The sequence below is a fragment of the Nothobranchius furzeri genome, chromosome 13 (assembly GCF_043380555.1).
Source record: "Nothobranchius furzeri strain GRZ-AD chromosome 13, NfurGRZ-RIMD1, whole genome shotgun sequence".
NCBI lineage: Eukaryota > Metazoa > Chordata > Actinopteri > Cyprinodontiformes > Nothobranchiidae > Nothobranchius > Nothobranchius furzeri.
Window position 1 is genome coordinate 57,042,389 of NC_091753.1, and position 17,299 is coordinate 57,059,687.

At 43.4% G+C, this 17,299-nt stretch overlaps 1 protein-coding gene across 2 annotated transcripts in view; it reads right to left on the reverse strand.

Moving 5' to 3' along the window:
• Window positions 1-371: 371 nt before the first annotated feature.
• The window catches only part of dlc (deltaC), a 127,281-nt gene continuing 110,353 nt past the window's right edge, over window positions 372-17,299 (reverse strand). Inside the window, exons 8-10 of one of the 2 annotated variants that reach the window (XM_054742331.1) lie at window positions 10,610-11,339; window positions 10,282-10,396; window positions 372-2,938 (exon numbers count right to left, since the gene is read on the reverse strand). In XM_054742331.1, the coding sequence (XP_054598306.1) occupies window positions 2,933-2,938; window positions 10,282-10,396; window positions 10,610-11,339 (851 nt within the window). In that variant the 3' untranslated portion in view covers window positions 372-2,932. Of the gene's footprint in view, window positions 2,939-10,167; window positions 10,397-10,609; window positions 11,340-17,299 lie in introns of those variants that run through there. The other variant, XM_054742330.2, reaches the window with a different exon arrangement.

A 17,299-nucleotide genomic window follows, 5' to 3' on the forward strand; every position in this document is an offset into this window, starting at 1 on the left:
GCATTGTGACATCATAATGTACCAGTTTACATCATAGCATACCTCTTAGCCAATAGCGGTGGCAGATTTAAATTCAAATGCAGTGCAGAGTTTTTACCTGACAATGGCACAACACTGCCAGTTTTAGGCAGAATATTTAAATTTGAACTAAGATGCACTGAAGTGCCAAATTATTGACTACACATGTCTGCAGCACGATTAGACACTCGTTTATTTAGTTTATCAGCAAAAAAAAGTTGATTTGGGGGTGACTTGCTCTTTAAAGTAACCTTCAGATTTTCACATTTTGAGATTTTTTTAAAATTCAGGCTTCATTTTAAAGAAGTTTTAAATATTGAACATTCAGACGAAAACAATGGACAGAAAACCTCCCCAGTAAAGCTGTCTTTTATTTATAAAACTACTCATTAACACTTTGATGTCTTCAGAGTGGACGTACGGAAAGAAAAAGAGGCCAAAAAAAAAACAAGAGAAAAATATTTTCCGACTCAATTTTGAAAAATATATGTTACTTGATTCTGACTGAAACATTAGGCACATTGAAGTGAAAATATACACAATTCTCTTTCATAAATACAAAATTATTTACAGCAAACAAAATTAAATAGAAGAAGTGTCCTCTGGAGCATATGTACACATTGCATTATTTTTAAATAAACAAAGATTATCTTAGACTTAACAGAAATGACATAGATTTTTGGTATCAAAGGATTATTCAAAAAACAACAAGTATCTTTGGAGTCCTTCACGGTCATGAAGATGAGATCTTTCTCTTTACATAAAATATAAAATACCCAGAGTTTTTTTTTAGTCTCAGACACAATCAGACACTTGATCTGTAGCAGGTAAAAAAGGCAAAACGCAGCATTAAGAAAAACAAGTTTAGCTTTTTGTTTCATATAAAAATAATAATCTACAACCTAAAACAGGTTTATAAAAACAGGTACGATCACAATAAAACTAACCAGAAGAAACAAAAATAGAAAAAAATCTGTCCCGGACAGAAAGTTCTCTTTACATCAAATAATTATCAACACATCACAGATTATCTATCATTAGGAGGATTGTACAGTCTATAACTCACTGGAACGTTTAAACTGGGATTATAATCTGAATCAGCTGAGTTGGGGGTAACTGGATTTGGACATGCCCAACGCTAAAGGCTATTTTCTTAAGAGGCACTTCAGAGTTTTCACGTTTGTCCTATGATTGTATAAAACACTGGCGTTGGGCCAACTGGCTGCTCTTTAGAAAACCAAACTAAACTAAAAACAAAGTTACATTCAGGAAACTTCAATAAGAAATTCACAAGCTTTTAGGTCCATCAATTAGGTCAGAGGTCAGATTGTTTGACCTAAACGGATCTATTTCTTTTCCTGTGACTTAAACCGTGTTTTCAAATGATTGGATTGAGAAAAACGATTAGAAGCACGGATAAGGCACCTGGCGTTTCTGATTGAGATGATTTATCAAAAAAAAGATACATAGTAAAAACAAATAATTATAAAAAAATGGCCAGAAAAGTGTACACACACACACACACACACACACACACACACACACACACACACACACACACACATATATATATATATATATATATATATATATATATATATATATATATTAGGGATGGGTAACTTTGACATTTGAATCGATTCGGTACTAATTCCCGGTACCTACGAATCGATACCGGTACTTAACGGTACCAATTTTTGATACTTTTTAGTGTTTATTATTTTAATTCTCTTTTATAATTAAATATATATTTTTCTCAATTTATAACCATATTTGATAAATATCACGGTAAATAACATACAACTGTTTGTATTTTAACATCGTCCTTGTAGTTTTATAAGCTGATAATTAAACTGAAGCAAACATCTTTACTGTGAACTAAATTTACTGTGTATCTTCATTCCTTTTGCCGTCCTTTTTCATTTGATTTTTCCTACTGGGAAGTTAGAATTTCCAAGGTGAAAGCGAACGCACCATTAGCTGATAACAACGGTGGCAATGGAAGCTAACATATCAAGCTAACGTTATCTTAAACAGTTTATTTAGCTGCTGGAGCAGATTAAAACGATGATGCCTCACACTTAGATCGTTGTCGCTGGTTTCATCTTCACCCAATCACCCGTCACATTTAGTAAAGTGAAGCCAAACTTTAGAGCGCGTTCATGATCTTCTAGTTGGAAATTCGGAGTTCCGAGGAGAAAGCGAACGCACCATTAGCGAAACGGAAGCTAACATATCAAGCTAATTATATTTACCTACCGGAGCAGATTAAGATGAGGATGTCTCACTTAGATCGTTGTCGCTGGTTTCATCATCACCCAGTTACCCATCACATTTAGTGAAGTGGACCCATGCTTTAGCGTGCGTTCTTTCTACCATGCTGCTCTGTTTACAACTCGCTCGCAGCGACCGACGACATAACGCTCTTGCGCATGCACAGCTGTCTAGGCAAGTTCTCGTTATGAAGGACGGGTACCGAAACGAGGCACCGTTTCAAATGACGTGAATCGGTGCTCGGTCAGTACTATAGAAGTCGGTCGGTACCTTAAAAAGTACCGAATTCGGTACCCATCCCTAATATGTATATATATATATATATATATATATATATATATATATATATATATATATACATATATATATATATATATATATATATATAATCATAATCATAAGAATATAAAAAGATGAATAGTGCAAATGATGCAGTACATTCCATTTCTTTGTTCTCTCTCATTGTCATCTATGGAAAATACAAATTATCTGATTTATGTTTCTTTCCACTGAGTCACTGCAATAAATATTAAATAGAAACTTGTGTGAAGAATAGGTCCTCTGGGTGTTTTGTCCTGGACAGACATGTTTCAGGACTTCCAGCATGAAAGTTCATCCGCGGGTACTCTGAAACTCAAGGTTATACCTGAGAATGAGACAGAAACAGCAGTTAGTCATCAGCATATATGATCACTTCCGCACCTTCAAAAGTCTACAGTAGAAAAAAGAAATAGATGCAAACTACGGCCCCTTTGCTAACAGTGTTTTAACATCACATTCAGACTTCACACTGAAACCACTCCTCACAGGATTGTTGGCTGTAGCAAAGGCCCATTGTATTGTGGGATTTTAAAGTCAGTGCAGATGTTTGGACATACAGTCAGGTCCATAAATATCGGGACATCGACACAATGCTAACATTTTTGGCTCTATACACCACCATAATGGATACCAACTGAAACGAACAAGATGTGCTTTAACTGCAGACTGCCAGCTTTTATTTGAGGGTATTTACATCCAAATCAGGTGAATGGTGTAGGAATTACAACAGTTTGCATATGTGCCTCCCACTTGTTAAGGGACCAAAAGTAATGGGATAGAATAAGAACCATAAATCAAACTTATACGTTTCAATACTTGGTTGCAAATCCTTTGAGTCAATTACAGCCTGAAGTCTGGAACACATAGACATCACCAGACGTTGGGTTTCATCCCTGGTGATGCTTTGCCAGGCCTCTACTGCAACAGTCTTCAGTTCCTGCTTGTTCCTGGGGCATTTTCCCTTCAGTTTTGTCTTCAGCAAGTGAAATTCATGCTCAATCGGATTCAGGTTAGGTGATTGACTTGGCCATTGCAAAACAGTCCACTTCTTTCCCTTCAAAAACTCTTTGGTTGCTTTTGCAGTATGCTTTGGGTCATTGTCCATCTGCACTGTGGAGCGCCGTCCAATGAGTTCTGAGGAATTTGGCTGAATATGAGCAGATAATCTTGCCCGAAACACTTCAGAATTCATCGTGCTGCTTTTGTCAGCAGTCACATCATCAATAAATACAAGAGAACCAGTTCCACTGGCAGCCATACAGGCCCACGCCATGACACTTCCAGCACCATGCTTCACTGATGAGGTGGTATGCTTAGGCAGTTATTTTCCGTCTCCATACTCTTCTCTTCCCATCACTCTGGTACAAGTTGATCTTGGTCTCATCGGTCCGTAGAATGTTGTTCCAGAATTGTGAAGGCTTCTTTAGATGTTGTTTGGCAAACTCTAATCTGGCCTTCCTGTTTTTGGGGCTCACCAGTGGTTTACATCTTGTGGTGAACCCTCTGTATTCACGCTGGTGGAGTCTTCTCTTGGTTGTTGACTTTGACACAGACACACCTACCTCCTGGAGAGTGTTCTCGATCTGGCCAACTGTTGTGAAGGGTGTTTTCTTCACCAGGGAAAGGATTCTTCCGTCATCCACCACAGTTGTTTTCCGTGGTCTTCCGGGTATTTTGGTGTTGCTGAGCTCACCGGTGCGTTCCTTCTTTCTGAGAACATTCCAAACTGTTGTTTTGACCACGCCTAATGTTTTGCTATCTCTCTGATAGGTTTCTTTTGTTTCTTCAGCCTAATGACAACTTGCTTCACTGATAGTGACAGCTCTTTGGATCTCATCTTGACAGTTGACAGCAACAGATACCAAATGCAAATAGCACACTTGAAATGAACTCTGGACCTTTTATCTGCTCATTGTAATTGGGATAATGAGGGAATAATTCACACCTGGCCATGGAACAGCTGAGAAGCCAATTGTCCCATTACTTTTGGTCCCTTAACAAGTGGGAGGCACATATGCAAACTGTGGTAATTCCTACACCGTTCACCTGATTTGGATGTAAATACCCTCAAATAAAAGCTGGCAGTCTGCAGTTAAAGCTCATCTTATTTGTTTCATTTGATATCCATTGTGGTGTATAGAGCCAGAAATGTTAGCATTGTGTCCATATCCCAATATTTACAGACCTGACTGTATTGGAGCTTCCGAAGGTTCTTGCCAGAGATCGCAAGGAGCAGTGAGTTACAATAGTCTAGTCTAGAGGAGACAAAAGCATGGATCTACATCTGGTAGGGTAAGAGTAGACCAGGTTTGGCAATGTTACGAAGATGATGGAAGGAAATCTTGCATATGTGATTTACATAAGATCCAAAGGTAAGATGGGAGTTCATTTTGATAACTGAAAGGGAAAGGGGAACATTGTGACTAGAGAAAGTAATACCAGTAATAGGAATTGACTGGATGTGGTGGTGGGGGTGGGGTGGGGGGGTGCCTACCATGTTGGTTTCTATGCAGGAGGTGTTTAATTGTAGAACATTGTGGCACATCCACACTAATTTCCTGCAGACATACTTTGAGTTTAGATGATGTTGCCGGAGCTGCAGCAGTTATTTTAATGTAGAACTGTGTGTCATCGATGTGTGTCATCACAACAGTGGAAATGATGCCATGACGACTGATTACTTGGTTTAGTGAGAAGAGGTAAAGAATGAAAAGGATAAGTCTAAGAACAGACCCCTGAGGGACTTCACAAGTGGCAGAGCGTGTTCTGGAGTGTCTGAGAGACGTACTCTGTTCAAGGTTTGACTTGAATCAACTGAAGGCCATGTTGGTGAGTCCAGTTGTATTGTGAATAGGGATGGGTACTGAATTCGGTACTTTTTAAGGTACCGACCGAATTCCACAGTACCGACCGAGCACCGATTCACTTCATTTGAAACGGTGCCTCGTTTCGGTACCCGTCCTTCACAACGAGAACTTGCCTAGACAGCTGCGCATGCGCAAGAGCGTGGTAGAAAGAACGCACGCTAAAGCTTGGGTCCACTTCACTAAATGTGATGGGTAACTGGGTGATGATGAAACCAGCGACAACGATCTAAGTGAGACATCCTCATCTTAATCTGCTCCGGTAGGTAAATATAATGTTTAAGATAACGTTAGCTTGATATGTTAGCTTCTGTTCCGCTAATGGTGTGTTCGCTTTCTCCTCAGAACTCCGAAATTCCGACTAGAAGAACATGAACGCGTTCTAAAGTTTGGCTTCACTTTACTAAATGCGACGGGTGATTGGGTGAAGATGAAACCAGTGACGATCTAAGTGTGAGGCATCATCGTTTTAATCTGCTCCAGCAGCTAAATAAACTGTTTAAGATAACGTTAGCTTGATATGTTAGCTTCCATTGCCGCCATTGTTATCATCTAATGGTGCGTTCGCTTTCTCCTCGGAAATTCTAACTTCCCAGTAGGAAAAATCAATTGAAAAAGGACGGCAAAAGGAATGAAGACACACAGTAAATTTAGTTCACAGTAAAGATGTTTGCTTCAGTTTAATTATCAGCTTATAAAACTACAAGGACGATGTTAAAATACAAACAGTTGTATGTTATTTATCGTGATATTTATCAAATTTGGTTATAAATTGAGAAAAATATGTATTTAATTATAAAAGAGAATTAAAATATTAAACACTCAAAAGTATCGAAAATTGGTACCGTTAAGTACCGGTATCGATTCCTAGGTACCGGGAATTAGTACTGAATCGATTCAAATGTCAAAGGTACCCATCCCTAATTGTGAAGCCAATAAAGGAAGATTTGTGGTCAAAATTATTGCGTCGTTCTCCAGTGGAGACTGTAGATGGCGTGCATTGGGGTTTAAGGAATTTGTTTACAGAGAGAAAGGTTGTTGGGATTACCAGGTCAGTTTCTTATGGTGTCAGAGTGAAACAGGGATTGTGCTTCTTTGAGGGATTCTGCATAGATCTTTTGGTGTTCTCTGTAGATTTGTTTATGGACTGTGAGACCAGAGTAGACGAAGCAGCACCCTACAATCCCTCCAGCTGCTTTCATTTTCTGTAGTGCATTTGTATACCAAGGTGCTGAGCGGGTGAAAGGCTTGGATATGACTGGGTCATGATAATCAAGGAGGCTGCTCAGCTGTGTGTTGTGAAAATCCACCGCTTCGTCAGCTGATGAAGTCACATGAAAACTGCAAGAGGTCTCCTGCCATGATATCTGGGCTTATGCTTTTGATATTCCTAAAAAAAAAGATTTTGTGTTTGGAGTTAATGGGACAGGATGAAGATAGTAATTCCATAGAAATGACCTTATCATCTGATACACCTAGATCATACACCTGCAAGTTGGTGAGAGAAGCTGAGTTTGTGATGACCAGATGGAGAAGCTGTTTAGGAGCCAGAAACGGGTACAACTCCCATCGCTGGGAAACAAATTCATGACCAATCGGATTCTTTATGGAAAATAAAACCATCCCCAGGATGACAGGGTGAGCAGCCCAGCACAAACCAAGCCTGTGTCACACCAACGTCAACGGTGTGTTAACGTAGGCTGCGTTCCATTTAGAAGAAATTCAGCGCGATTTCCAGGAAAATCATCACGCACTACTGCGGAAGTGGAATGCAGTCGTTGTTTTTGCACCTGTGCTTTTACATGTTAAAAGGTTCGCTGTGAAACAGACCCGATGCAGCTGGTTGAGCAGCACATCTTCAGACAGCTCAAAGAATTCTAACATTTACCCTCGAAATTCTGAAATATTACGTCAACTTAGCCTCCAGGCAACATAAGACCAGGAAAAATACTTCAGTAAGATAAAAAGCATCATCAATAAATGTCTGGGGGCTAGTTTCCATATGGGTTAGACCACAATATGCAAACATGTCACACTAGCATCTCCAGACAGACTCCGCCTGGTCCAGGTGAGAGCCAGTGGAGCCCTATATCAGTTTGGTTTCTGGTTCTGTCCAGCTCACCAAGGGGAGGAAAGAAAAACAAGAGCAACCAGGCAGACGCACAACCAATCAGAGCAACAAAACCCCAACACACGTCCTGATGAAGCTCCGCCCCTAATGCTGCAATCAATGCTCCTCAGAAGGCATCAAGAAAAGGTGGTGTTTTCCACTAAAAGGTTTGGGAAACTTTATCTGAGCTCCAACTCTTTTTGTTGTTCCTGGCCAAAGCTTGTAAATTCCCTTTCCCAAAGAATGCAGTGTTACCATAGCATCCATAAACCCCACCCAAACGAGAAAGCAGGCTGTGATTGGCTGGCCGGGGAAAGGCCAAGTGGAAATGTGTTGGAATGGGATGGGGGCCAGCGAAAATAAAAACCCTCAATGCTGGCTGATTTCCACGCTGTTACACATTCTTTCATCTCCCAAATAAGAGTTTATGCTGTTGTTTATAAATGCATCATGCTGGTTTCACTCGTTCTCCTAAATCTACCCAGACTCTTTGGGTTTGGCAGAGTTTCCTGAGTCATCAGGTGTTTCTCCTTGTGTAGAAGAAAAGAGTTTTATCATTTTAACTGCTGCACACACATTCGTTAAGGTGTGTTTGGGGTTCATGGCTGACCAAGTCCTCTTTTTAATGCTGGACTGTAACTTTTGTCTTGGACCACATCCATAATCACTGACATCAGCTGAGTGGACCAGGACAACAGACACCGTGGTGATTCCTGGGACAGAGGATGGCCTGTGTTTGATATAGCGCCTTCTAGAGTCCTGGAACCCCCCAAGGCGCTTTACAACACAATCAGTCATTCACACATTCACACACTGGTGGGGATGAGCTACGATGTAGCCACAGCTGCCCTGGGGCGCAATGACAGAGGCGAGGCTGCCGAGCACTGGCGCCACCGGTCCCTCCGACCACCACCAGCAGGCGACGTGGGTTAAGTGTCTTGCCCAAGGACACAGCAACAGCAACAGACTGAGCGGGACTCAAACCTGCAACCTTCTGATTACGGGGCAAGCACTTAACTCCTGTGCCACCGTCGCCCCATCTGGATCTGCTAAGTGGTTCCTAAACTAGTTCACATTGAGGATCCTGTTGAGTCTGGAGAAGGGTAAATGGCCTGTATTTATATAGTGCCTTCTTAGGGTTCTACAACCCCCCAAGGCACTTCACAACATAATCAGTCATTCACACGCTGGTGATGATGAGCTACAACGTAGCCAGAGGAGAGGCCTGCTGAACACTGGAGCCACCGGTCCCTCCGACCCCCACAGCAGGCGAGGTGGGTTGGGTGTCTTGCCCAAGGACGCAACAGCAGCATTTTCTGGTCGGAGCCAGGATAGAACCTGCAACCTTCTGATGAGTAGACAACCTGCTCTACCTCCTCAGCTGCTGCTGTCCCGTTTTCAGTTTAGACTGAAAAAGCTTTTTGGATGGGAAGCAAAACGTTTTCTTGGAAAATAAGAAGTCCGCTGACTGTTTACTGCATTGAACTGGATGAAAAACCAAAACACCCAAATAACCAAACACCCAAATAATAAACAACAAAGTCTTTCTTCTCTTTGGTTCCACAATGGGCGTTCATGTAAAGACACCAAAGACACCCGCCTCTAACTACACACCTCCTGTGGCGACCTCCACAGCTCATCTCCATGGTAACGATGAAGATCTGTCTAACCCCTGCTTTCCACCGGAGCCGTCAGCAGCACGTCATAGCTGCTGATAGGAACCGCTGTGGTCAACAGAACCTTTTCCACTGGAGCCGTCAGCAGCGCGAGTCGGCCCCGTCTCAGGAGCAGCATGTCGCGGCCTTTACGCGCCGGTTCTATTTTCTACGCGCAACGTCTCTGAAACGGGTCAAGTTCGACATTTTTGGGGAAGGAAAGACAGGAAATCGGACGCGGAAACGGAGCGAAGCTCCCGAGATTTTCAGAATAAAGAACGTACTGCCTTCCGGTTGCTTTACTTTTAAAAAAGGTTACTAACTGTGCGGCCCCGTGAGAAGTTATCACCTAGCTAGCGGTCTCCTTTGTTTTTCAGGTCCGTATTGGCGATTATAGAACGGACAGAACATAAAACACAAACCATGTTGTAGTTTTCTCCTGCTTGTTGTTGTGTTTACTGACAAAGTCACTCGTGTGACTTCGTGCTCGGTCGGTGACGGCTGCTCCCCTGCTGCTTCGCGTCTCGTGGGAAGGGCCAAGCAGCAGCTTACGCGAGCAAGACGTGCTGCTGACGGCTCCGGTGGAAAGCCGGGGTTAGGCCCGGGTTATGTAAAAGGGGGTGTGCCCTTCAGTTGGCAGACTGAAATCTGACCATCCAATAAAAACCATATTTCAGTGAGAAGCTCGTCTGCAGGGTCTACATCCAACACTTCCTCTGAGGTGGAACAGATAAATGAAAGGAGGTTTGCTAGATTCACCCCCGCTGCTATCAGGAGGGTTTTTAAATATTTCATTTCAAAAGAGGTTCAGCTTCAACAGCCAGAAGTCTGAGGTGTGTAGAAAAGGCTGTTGTGAAAACGCGTCCTCCTAAGTGCTCGAAAACAAGGAGACTGGACTTCTTTTGTTGGCTCTTGATCTCCAGTGGCTTTGTGTGGAACGACCACAACCTGGATGACTGAGGAGCTTCATCCTCAAACTGTATTTACCAGGTTGTGGATTTTTCCTGTTGGATCTTAAAAATGATGGTTAGACGCTCACCTCGGTGGCAAACACACACTGCTCCATCTGCTCTGGGATGATGAAGACCGGACGATACAGACTGTCCTTTGCAAAACTGAGAGGGGGCACGATGATGGAAGAGTCGGATTTCTTACTGTTCGAGCAGAAAAGACAGAGGGTTGATTCAGCTGCAACAACAACACAGACGTTAAGAGACACTTGGTGAACGGTGGAAGCATCAGATAAAAGGACAAACATGCTGCCACTTGCCTTCCCGCAAGGAAAACCGAGTCCTGAAACACAGAGAAAAGACAAAACCACAGAAAGACACAGATAACCATCACCCATCACTTCTCCACAGCCTTACGGGTCAAACTTGTTCTTTTCCAAGCGCTGCTCCTCCTTTGCCAGGTTACAGTCAGCCATTTTGTTTTTAAACATGGACATGTCGCTGCTCTTCTCCACCAACGCTGCATCTTTATTGGACACTTTGCATTGACCTCCAGGGACGAGAAAGGCCTCTTTTTCCTTCAAGCTGCCTGACGGCCCTCCTGGTAGGTTCCCATTGTTGGGCCCGCCCCCACCAATCACGGCGTTACGGTTGTTTACCGTCTCCAGATCATTCTTCACTGATCCAGAGATGGCTGCAAGCCTTCGTCCCCACTGAAGCTGACGCAGAAGGTGGATGGCGGCACACACCAGCAGCGTCAGAGTCACCAAACCGAGCACGACAGCTGCAATCAGCGCAGGAGAGGCGTCTTCGGTTCTTGGTGGCATGGTGACCGGTGTTGGGTATTCACATTGCTGGCCCATGAAACCTAACGGACACTGGCACACAGGCCCGGTGAAGTGTGTGAAACACGAGCCGCCGTTGTTGCACTGAAAACTTTTGCAAGGGGTGCTGCGCACGGAACAGTCCTTGCTGGAGAAGCCCAGTGTGCACGTGCAGGTGAAGCTGTTGATGCCATCCACGCAGGTGCCGGCGTTGCGGCAGGGGTTGCTCGCGCAGTCGTCGACGTTGATCTCACAACGATCGCCGGTGAAGCCCTGCTGACAGCGACATGTGAGCCGGTTACCCAGGTCCAGGCACAGCGCACCTGCAGAGGGGAGGAGACAGGCGTTAGCTAGCAGCACGCACCTGGAAGACACATCTGGATGCAGTATGACATAGGCAGTCTGTGATGGTGGCCTAAACACTAAACAGATTTGGCTAAATATGAATATAAGTGCTACGGAAGCTAAAACATCTACGATTCAGTCGGTTTTGATACAACGGGCTTCGTGCTCCTCCTTCGGCTTTTCAGGAAAACTTCAAAGTGAAAGCTTTCCGTCTCAGAATCTGGTGGAATCAGAAAATCTAAATCAGAAATGCTGCTTAAATCCTGTGAAGATGGATTCTGCTGTGTGTTTAAAACAAGCCTTAAGTTAAAATCTGGAATGGTAACGTTCCGGGAAGCAGGGCGCCGACCATGAGGTTCCCTATAGACTTCTCTGCTGGCACAAAAGTCCTGTTTAAAACAGAAATCTGTCTCAGAGCTAAACATTCAGCCTGAAAACACCAGGAATGGAAGCATGAAAGAGTAGAACACTAGAAGGCTGCAATCAAAGCGCTTAAGAACAAATGTGTTAGGCGGCTGAGAGCAAAAACGGTGAAATCATTCCAAACAATCACAGCAGGAGCGAAAAGTCTCAGCAGAAAGTCCGTCTGGTGAGAAGGTCCGATGGAGGCTGTTTATCAGAACATTTCCTCCCAACAGAGGCAACCCATCAGAGCAGAAATGTGTGTGTGATTAGAAACATCCTGAACTCTTGTTTTTCATCACGGAGACATCACATGACCAGTCAGAACAGCTGACTTTACTATAGAACTGTAAACAAAGAGAACATTTGGGACTGAGAGGAAGACTGTAAATACGTTTTTATCTGGAAGTTTCAAATCAGGAAAGTAAACGTGTAGAAACTCAACATCTGACAATGCCGTAAAACAGAATCAAACCCATTAGACCAAAAGCTCTGAACTGCAGGCAGCGACCGTCTGAACCAACCTAAAACCCTCGCTGAGCAGAGCGTTTTCCTGCTGGAACATCTCATCTGGTAAATAATTAATTCAGAGCTTCGAGCAGAACCCTTTCCCCCTTTTCGTCTCTGTACGAAGCTCATTCTGAAACTCGGTGTTTGCGGCAAACGTTGCAAAAACAGCTCCATATTTGGTCGTGTGCAGCAGCTCTGTTGCAACATCTCAAATGAGGCAGAGCTGCAACCATCAGGCAGCAGCTCACGAGGCCCGGAGACTCCGGCTGGCTCTCTGAGAAGCTGGAATGATGGCAGATTGCTGATAAGCAATAAGCAGGAAACAGTTTCAGCAAACTAATGAGGTCCTGAGGGACGTCTGAGGGCCCGACCCACACTAAAACCATGACTCCACCAAGCAGGCCGAACACAAACATGTGTACATGTTGATGTTTGTTATTGATGCAGGTGAAGCTGCCTGAGGCTGCCGTTTGTCTCGTGCTGTTTCACAGTAAGCATAAGAATGTTTTTCTTTTCTTGTTCCTGTTGTTTTTCCTTTCTTCATGACATGTTGTCCCCAGGAACCAACAAAATCAAACGACGACACAAACAGGATGTGACCTTTAGGTCAGGACTCTACTGTCCACTGGCACCTTAAGGGCAAGCCTGTCCACAACAGAGAAGATCAGGGGTCTGAGAGAAGACTGCAGGACGCCATCTTTATCAAAACTGAAACATTAAACAGACGAGCTCTGCTGTTTCCACACACAACCCACGAAGCAGCTTTAAATCTGATCCCAGGACAGTTTCTCTGGAGTGGACCAGGATAACAAACTCCCTCATGATCCTCAGGGGGGTGGTTAGTATATCAGCTGGCATTAATCAACTACAGACTAAAAGCTTCGTACGTTGCACTTTTCTGTTTGAACCGAGAAAACATCCCAGATTACAATCATCTGAGACTCCCCCCCCAGCTCTGATCTGTCTTTAAATTAAACGGAACAACTTTAGTAGATGTGCAACAGCATCCGACAACTACGAGGAACTAGTTTAGCTAGTTTGGTGCAGCCATTAATAAAAAATATATAAAAATATAAAAAGACACGGGGGGGGGGGGGGGGGGTCAGAAACGACAAATACAGCAATACAAACTATCTACAGAGATGTAGATGCAATAAAGTGACTAGATCAGCAACATCAGTCACTACATCAAATATTTCATTAGACCTCCTGACAGAAGGGTGCACCTTGAACAGATCAAGTCAGCGACTAGATGTAAATCTGCCCACTTCCTGGTCCTGGAGGTGAAAAAGGTCCTTGAGTGGAGGCAGGGGGCAGCCAACCGTCTGCTCAGCTGAGCAGGATAGACGCTGCCTTCTCCTCCTGACCAAAGCAGAGGAGGCAGCGTACCAGCTGATGATGGAGACGGTGAAGCTGGAGACAAGCAAATCAGTCCAAAAATGATCCAGAACATTGCAAGTGTCAGCTCCTGGGTATCTTCACACATTGGTTCCTTCAAATTTAAATGTCATTCATGGTTTAGGGCACATATGTCAGACTCAAGGCCCGTGGAGCATTTTTATGTGGCCCGTGAGATAAATATCAAAAATATATTAAAACTGGCCCGGTGGCCGATTTTACCGCAAAGACTTCAACTCCCATGATGCTTTGCGGCGTCAGCGCGGAGCCGATGATGCCCCCTCCTTTGTGTTTTTTCCAGCGCCTGCTGCCGGTGTCTGCAGCTCCGCTGTCTCGGACAAACTACACTCCTCTCACTCAGCGCCGAGCTCACTCAGCTGTTTTCTGACGTTGAAGCCCAGAAACGGAGATTCTAGCCGCTCAGTAATGTGTTCACGACTGAAAGAGAAAGTGTTCCAACTAACGTCCAGACAAAGCTGATATAACTCCAGCGAGCAGCGACACGCTCAAACCAGCATGACTCTGTCGTCGTGTTTCCTCCCCGACACACAACAACGTGGTCAAGCTGCTCAGACATGTTCATCAGCACAAACCTATGTGAGCACCTGTTGTCATCTAATGTTGTCATTATTATGATGAAGATGAACAAAACAACAGGAGTCTCCTCCTCAGCTCAGATCAACCCCATGATGCAGGTATCTGGCTGGAACAGGTGAGCATCACAGTAAACCAGTGGAGCAAACTGAGCTTTCAATATGTTGGTTTTTTGCTCTTTTTCTGCTCCAAAACATGAAAGTTAACAGGTGAGATGTTGCATTTTCATTTAAGATAAAATGATATTTTTATTTTGTTGTTGGCCCGTGAGAAAAGATTTAACCTACAGTAAACAGGAAGTGGAAAGGCTGCAGATAGATGAATAGAATAGAAAATCCCTTTATTGTTCCTCAGTGGGGAAAGCTAGACGTCACAGCAGCGATGACACGTATTACAGGAGAAAAAAAGGAGAATAAAAAATAAGAAAAATGAATAAACAAGAAAACATAAATCCTGAATAGATTTTAAAAATGCTGATTATACCACAGGTAATGAATACCACTGATGCCTTTTATTTAAAACTGACTCGCTCGTGTGTAATTTGGTTATTCCACATTCAGTGTTAATGCAGAAATATGTTTGTTACCAAATTTAAAGTTTCAAAATTGCATATATGTTGATAAAGAAAATGTGCAAATTTGTCGTCACTTTTTCAAAAATATTAAGTTTGGCCCTCGACTCCGTCCCAGAGTTTCATTTCGGCCCCATGTGAGTTTGAGTTTGACACCCTGGTTTAGGGAAATGCCCCGCGATGGACTGGCAACTTGTCCAGGGTGTACCCCACCTGTTTGCCCAAAGGCTGATGGAGATAGGCACCAGCCCCTGTGGCCCTGCGTAGACAAGCAAGTTCAGAAGATGGATGATGGATGGATTTAATCAAACAATCTAAACTCTTGAATACATTTCCTCTGACTCTGCATTTCTGCAGCTCCTATGAATGTCACACGCATCGACATTCCCGCATGGTGGAACTGATTTCCAGCCTAATTAAAAACATTAGAAATTCTCCACATGATGGTCCGACTGGAACTCTAATACCAGAAGACACTAACCCTATTTACTCTTGCTGCGTAAAATCAGCGTCAGGCAGTTTTCATATGAGAACAAATGGATCCCTAAATGTCTAATGCCAGTCTTCGGTGGCATCATGAATGTCCTGTTTTTGACCTAAAGGTCATGATCTGCTGCGTCTGCTCGAGCAGAGACATAAAGTCTCTGACAGGCTAATCTACATGAGATAGTGGCCAAGGTCTTTCATGCACTCTGCTCATCTGAACTGCTTCACCTGTTACAGCTCAAGACAAAGACAAGAACTATTGTTATAAACACATAATCAACAACTTTGTTATTACCAATAATAATGTGAGCCCAATGTTCAATCAATCTGTGAAATGACAATGTTAGTACTTGATATTATAATCCTGCGATCAGTAGTATTTTACAAGTTATTATAATCTTGGACATTTGCACTAGACACTAATGACACGTAATGCTAAAGTCACACGACACATTTCCTTTTGTCTGATCCAATCAGAACCTTCGTTTCTGGCTGGGTGTGGTTTTCTGTGGTGTTTGTATAAACCCTCTTTTGCACATCAAATTCTGATTCGCCAGTAAACCAAAATATGACAATTATAAAAACTATCCCACGCCACCTTTTCTTTGGTTCAAGCATTCTAGAGAAGTCTCGGACCGGCCATCCGGACTTCCTCTTCAGCCAAAAGAACCTCGACAAGCTGGATAAAATCTGTTGCAAGTTACACCCGACCGCAACGGTTCCTTCAGAATAAAAGCTGAACCTCACGACCCCTTCAGGGTCTCGGAGACGCCAGTGATAACCTGTCGTGACCTGGAAGCATTCCAAGACTAGTTTGGTCAGCACCGCTGCTTTTCTACCGGCTTCAGTACCAAGGAGGGTCCAAGAGGACCTTGACATTCTGGATCTAACGGAGGCTTCCCCTGGGGTACGTAGACCGACAGATGGCGTCTGATGTGTGTTATAAATCTCCGACTAAAGTTTAGAGCGAAACATTCACTCCCACTCAGAACTAACCGCTTCTCCGGATCCGCTGGTTCTGATAACATTCCACACACGCACCACCATCGTTCATCTCACGTCTCACTCCACCTTAGTCCATCAGTACACAGAGTATTAAAGTTAGTCTTGTTTAAATTGTGTAGAAATAAATGTCTTAACTATTTTAAACCTGACTCTCTCTCTTTCCTCGGGGTTAATACGAAGTGTCGCTTAATCCCTGCAATAAAAAGTTCTGATCTTCTGGTTAAAATAGTCAAAGATCCATCAGATTGATATTTCATATTTCTATGGAATCTCACATTTTATGGTTCATAAGTAAGATGTTAACGACTCATCCTTTACACTTCCATCCCATGCACACGCCTACAACCAGGAATAAAAAACACAAATCTCTGAAAAAAAAAGGCGTCTTAAAAGTACCAGAGCTCCAGCTGAGCGTGTGAATGACCAGGGATCAGGAAGACCAATCCTACACATCCGGGATGCTTGGATGATCTGTTTTGTCTTTGTGTTTACATGAATCTATCTGATCTATATCTAGATGAATGTATCTGATGGAAACTGGGTTCCCTATTAATGGTAGTGTTGCAAGTCCGAGCAACCGGTCAAGGCTTAGAAACAGTGGTCAGAGACAAGGGTCACACAAGGGTCAAGAAGACAATAGTTCAGGACTTGCTGGTGAGGACAGAACTAGGCAAAGGGTCAAAAGACAGGCTGGCTTCTCTGGATCCACCCATGGGTCCACCCATGGGCCCGCCCCTAACTCCACTTCTGGCGGGAAAAGAAGGACTGGCATGGAGTGAGGAAAGTCCAACTGGACCCAGAAGCTCTCAAGAATGCTGAAGGAAGATCTACAATTTGCTACCAACATGAAGATCTATGACCTGTGCTCTCATTCCAGGAGTGCAGCATGTAACTTTTGTGCCCTCATGTGAATACTGCATGTAGTGAAAATGATACCAAATGTCTTATGTAGAGCTAAAAAAGTGTATTTGG